This window comes from Austrofundulus limnaeus, unplaced genomic scaffold (genome assembly GCF_001266775.1).
Source record: "Austrofundulus limnaeus strain Quisiro unplaced genomic scaffold, Austrofundulus_limnaeus-1.0 Scaffold819, whole genome shotgun sequence".
Lineage (NCBI taxonomy): Eukaryota > Metazoa > Chordata > Actinopteri > Cyprinodontiformes > Rivulidae > Austrofundulus > Austrofundulus limnaeus.
Window position 1 is genome coordinate 24,235 of NW_013953221.1, and position 6,008 is coordinate 30,242.

A 6,008-nucleotide genomic window follows, 5' to 3' on the forward strand; every position below is an offset into this window, starting at 1 on the left:
AAACTCACCTGTCTATAAACAGACAGACAGGTAAACTCACCTGTTTTTATTAACAGACAGACAGGTAAACTCACCTGTCTATAAACAGACAGACAGGTAAACTCACCTGTTTTTATTAACAGACAGACAGGTAAACTCACCTGTCTTTATTAACAGACAGGTAAACTCACCTGTCTTTATTAACAGACAGACAGGTAAATGTTATTGTCCCCATATGTGTGTGTGTGTGTGGGGGGGGGACAGAAATTTTGTCAGTTACAATTTCAGAAAGCTGCAACTTTCACATAGAAAAGCTAAAATACATCAAACGGTTTGAGCCATCATACATGTCAACCCCTTTGGACGTTTACCTGCATAATGAACCCCAAAAATCTGTAATTTTTGCAAAATATCCGTAATAATTGCACCCACAGAGTGGAGAACTTATTTCTAGTGTTATTTCTAGCGGCAGAACCAGTTAGAAGTTTGTTATTTAGTGTCATTTATGGGTTTTTTTAATGTCCCACAGGCTCTGACATGTTAGATTAATTTGAAACTGAGGTTTTGAAAAAAATCCATAAAAGTTGAAAAAAATCTGTGAGATTGCTCTATATGTCCATATACCTGCAAAATGATGGAAAATCCATGTAAATTACGGACAATCAGTACAACTTGACACATGAGTCATCCATGTTGCATGCCCAACCATACCATGCGGTCATATGCTGACATCATCTAAGCCCCGCCCCCTAYCAACAGGAAGTAACCCTTATGTTTGGACAGCTTCAGCTCTGACCCTCTTGATCTAATCAYCAACAAATTGAATCAGAACACAGTTAATAAGTTGATCTCACTTGTTTTTAAGCACAAAGACTTTTCGGTGAAAGGCGTGGTCATGGCGGAGCAGCAAAGTCACACATCACARGGTTGACAWAAGTTTGGCTCTAAATTCCACATATTCCAGCCAATCTGCACACAATGCACTACACTCAATCCTAATCCACACCACTACAGGAATGCAGCACAAGTTTTGAGGGCGTGGCTTTACTCCTCCACAGTACCCCCTACGTTTATTTAAAAAATCAGCCCCTAGCCATGCTTGGACCTGCAATCATGAAATTTGGTACACGTAGGTAATGGCTCAGGACCTACAAAAATGTCTCTTGGAGTCCTGGTCCAATCCCCACAGGAAGTCGGCCATTTTGAWTCAGAGCTGCCAGTTTGTCTCTTTTCTTGCACATGTATCTGAGCTAACCCTGCCAAGCTTTGAACATGCAGACTTCACATGCTGCATGCTTCTCTCAACACTGATTGYTGGAGGGATGTYTGGGTGTGGCAGAGTGGTGTAGGCGTGGCAGAGTGGCGAATGCTGATGCCTCGCCATTTGCACACAGTTAGCTCTTAATCACTGTAGGAGAATACTGTTGATGTTATTAAACAGTTGCTAAATTATAAGTTCCTCGTAACTTATTAGCACAATAATGGGGCACCACCTGGTATACAGGAAATTAATTTATAGATCTTAGTCAGTCTCAAATACTGAATAGCGAATCCTACCATTTTAGAGAGTAAACCGAATAAATGACYCACAGACGAGCATAAATTTCAAAATATACCCTGTATTGATTGATTCAGAGGTAACAATACAAGCAGATTATTTGGCAACAGAAACCATTATTATCAAGACCTTGAGGTTTAATAATAAGCGTCACTTTATCACCCTTWAATCATCTCTAGCATCATTCTAACTGAACCTCAACTAAACTAGRCTACACTAGCAAAAATAGAAAAACTTACAGATTAATAAAAAGAAAGTGTTAATTCATCGATTAAGAGGGGACYTGAATTATMAMGGAAATGAACTTGCCAAAGCCTTCTTCAATACAAACTTAATGATCCAGAACCTTCACCACACCACRCAGCTGAGCACACCATCGACAGAGAAAATATGTCTGTCCTACCGGTCAGATGTTTGCCAGGTTGTCCCAGGGTACCGAAGTTCGAGCGAAGCTGGTCAGCGATGTCGCCCAATTTCAGAGCGGTCCCTTGTGGGTACAAACTAAACACCTCGGAGCGGCTTGGGMCGGCTCCAAGCTGGAACCAGGAGTCTGCTTCTYGATCCTTGTTGATTAAAAAAAATTCTGATCAAGCTCAGTTCCTGCATAAATCCGGTCCCGCACTATAAAGAGGAATCAACAACTTTGAAGTTAAAAATAAAATGAAATAAAATAAAATAAAAAAGAAAAGAAAAATGTCCCCAAGGGGGGAAACTGGAGCTCGTCCTTCCCCACTTCTTCTTCAAACTCTCTCTTTTTTCTTCTGACTGAACTGCTGCTAAACTGGACCTATTGTTCTGATTCTGAAACTCAGGATTGGCTGAAAATAGTCACAWAATCTGCCTTCCTCTTCACAGTCTTTTCACTAAATTGATCAAACACACAGACTGGTAGATTACTTGTGAGGTAATTAAAGCAGTACCTTATTACAATGATTTAATCATGATAAAAAATACAATGGTTTTTTTCCCTTTTTTTAGAATGAGGAATACAGAAAAACATTTGTTCGTGATGTAATTATGAAACCAGTCTTTTGGGGGCGCTCTAAAACCATAAATGAGATGGTATGCAAATGTATCCCTTTGAAGCTTGTTTTGGTGACAAATCTCAGCAAGAGATCAGGTCTCCAAGAGGGTTTTACTGCAGCAAATCCACTCCTGATAGACTTACAGTCTGCAAAAAVCTTGAGTTCTTTGTGATAAGCYGCCATTTTGAGCACATCAAAGGGGTTCTTACACAGTACTTAATCAATAGGAGGTGGTCATGTCCTGTTGCTATCTTACCACTTGTAGATAGTAAACAAAAAGGCTTGGAGATAAATGAATAAGTCATTGTTCTCTTGTAGGCATGGAAAAGAGGAATGTGTTGGCCAAAGTCTTGAGGTAGAGCTTAAGTTACTGCTACATCACACATARATGATCTGATCTGAACCAGATTTTGTGTGCACCATCGGGGAGACCTGCTCAACACGTTGGTGCAGTAGTTTGACCCTGTCTGTCTGTTTGTTGACCTTCCGAGCTGATTTAAATAATGAAGGCCTGTGATGATTCCAACAGAACTGTAACAGTTGGTCATTAATGARTGGTTACAGGAACATCAGTGATGGTTGGGGTTAACGTCAGTCTCTTTAATCAGGTGTTTTTCTGTATTTTTCAGCCATTGTTCAGGGTGAAAGCTTCGAGGAGGTCTACCACCAGGTGAAGATCGTCATTGAGGAGCAGAGTGGTCCCTACATCTGGGTTCCTGCTCGGGACAGACTCTGATTGGCTGCTGGGAAGTGTTTCCATGGCAACCARCATCAGCACCTCCTCCTCTTCTGGATGGTGGACCTGACACGGATCAGATGTTTTATCTTTTTATCACTTTTGTTTTTAKTACGAGTATGATYAGTGAGGTCCTGAGCTGCTCTAACCATGGTAACGAATCACAGTCCTGTATGTCTSTACCTGTGCCAGAGAGAGACACCTGATTGGTCGACTGATTCAGGTGCTGACTGAATAATCCTGTAAAATCAGTAAATAACAAATCAAAGACTGTAGAGTTCAGCTGGTATCAAAGTATTTATAATAACATTTATTTATTGATTTATTTGATTATTTAACAAAGTGATGTGAAAGTGATGTGTGTGTATGTGTGCGTGCGTGCGTGCGTGCATGCCTGTGTGTGTGTGTGTGTGTGTGTGTGTGTGTGTGGTGTACATAAAGACTTGTGTGACTGTAAATAAAATGAAGGGGCTCAAACACACGGTCGATTCAGGGCTTTAAGTATCCAACAACTACTGGACTACAACATTCACAGTCCTCTCTGTTGGGACTAGAACAACTACAACCCTTTCTGTTCAGCTACAGCACCCATTTTCTCCTCTGTTGGGACTACAGCACCCACAATACTCTCTGTTTGGACTGCAACACCCACAATCCTCTCTGTTGTTGGGACTACAACACCCACAATCCTCTCTGAATGGACTACAATACCCACAATCCTCTCTGAATGGACTACAACACCCACAATCCTCTCTGTTGTTGGCACTACAACACGCACAATCCTCTGTTTGGACTACAACACCCAAAATCCCCTCTGTTGGGACTACAGGCACCACAACCCTCTCTGTTTGGACTACAGCAACCACAGTCCTCTCTTATTGGACTACAACACATACAATCCTCTCTGATGGGGACAACAACACCCACAATCCTCTCTGATTGGACAACAACACTCACAATCCTCTCTGATTGGACTACAACACCCACAATCCTCTCTGTTTGGACTACAATACCCACAATCCACTCTGTTGGGACTACAACATCCACAACGATCTCTGTTGGGACTACAACACCCACAGTCATCTCTAATTGGAATACAACACCCACATTCCTCCCTGTGTGGACTACAACACTTACAATCCTCTCTGTTGAGATTACAACACCAACAATCCTCTCTGTTGGGACTACAACACCCACAACACTGTCTGTTGTTGGGACTAAAACACCCGAAATCCTCTCTGTTGGGACTACAACACCCACAACCCTGTCTGTTGTTGGGACTAAAACACCCGAAGTCCTCTCTGTTGGGACTACAACACCCACAATCCTCTCTGATTGGACTGCAACACCCAAAATCATCTCTGATTGGAGTACAACACCCACAGTCCCTTCTGTTTGGACTACAACACCAACAATCCACACTGTTGGGACTACAACACCCACATTCCTCTGTTGTGACTAAAACACCCATAATCCTCTATGATTGAGACTACAACACCCACAATCTTCTCTGTTGGGACTACAACACTCACAATCCTCTCTGMTGTTGAGACTACAACATAGACAATCCTCACTGTTGTTTGGACTGCTGCACCAACAATCCTCTCTGACTGGGACTACAACACCCACGGTCCTCTCTGTTGGTTGGATTACAATGCCCACAATCCTCTCTGTTGGGACAAAAGCACCCACAATCATCTCTGTTGGGACTAAAACACCCGAAATCCTCTCTGTTGGGACTACAACACCCACAATCATCTCTGTTGGGACTACAACAACCACAATCCTCTCTGATTGGACAACAACACTCACAATCCGCTCTGATTGGACTACAACACCCACAATCCTCTCTGTTTGGACTACAATACCCACAATCCACTCTGTTGGGACTACAACATCCACAACCATCTCTGTTGGAACTACAACACCCACAGTCATCTCTAATTGGAATACAACACACACAATCCTCCCTGTGTGGACTGCAACACCCACAATCCTGTCTGTTTGGACTGCAGCACCCACAATCCTCTCTGACTGGGACAACAACACCGACAACCCACTCTGTTTGGACTACAGCACCCACAATCGTCTCTGTGTGGACTACAACACTCACAATCCTCTCTGTTGAGATTACAACTCAAACAATCCTCTCTGTTGGGACTAAAACACCTGCAATCCTCTCTGATTGTACAACTCAAACAATCCTCTCTGTTGGGACTAAAACACNTACAACTCAAACAATCCTCTCTGTTGGGACTAAAACACCTGCAATCCTCTCTGATTGGGACTAAAAGACTGACAATCCTCTGTTGTTGGGACTACAACATCCACAATCCTCTCTGATTGGACTGCAACACCCAAAATCCTCTCTGATTGGACTACAACACCCACAGTCCTTTCTGTTTGGACTACAACACCAACAATCCACCCTGTTGGGACTACAACACCCACATTCCTCTCTGTTGTGACTAAAACACACCCACAACCCTCTCTGCTGGGACTACAACACCCATAGCCCTCTCTTTTGGGACTACAACAACCACAATCCTCTTGAATTGGACTACAACACCCACAATCCTCTCTGTTCGGACTACAACTCCCACAATCCTCTCTGTTTGGACTACAACACCCACAATCCTCTCTGGTTGGACTACAACATGCAGAATACTCTCGGTTGTAAGGACAAAAACACCCACAATCCTCTCTGTTG

General features: G+C 42.8%; 1 protein-coding gene across 1 annotated transcript in view; it reads left to right on the top strand.

Annotated features, from left to right (window-relative positions):
• Nucleotides 1–3,569, top strand: part of LOC106532721 (disks large homolog 1) — a gene marked incomplete at its 5' end in the record, with an annotated part of 27,723 nt that extends 24,154 nt beyond the window's left edge. Inside the window, 1 exon segment of the mRNA XM_014028839.1 lies at nt 3,192–3,569. Coding sequence (XP_013884293.1) covers nt 3,192–3,298 — 107 coding nt within the window.
• Between the last annotated feature and the right edge of the window lie 2,439 nt (nt 3,570–6,008).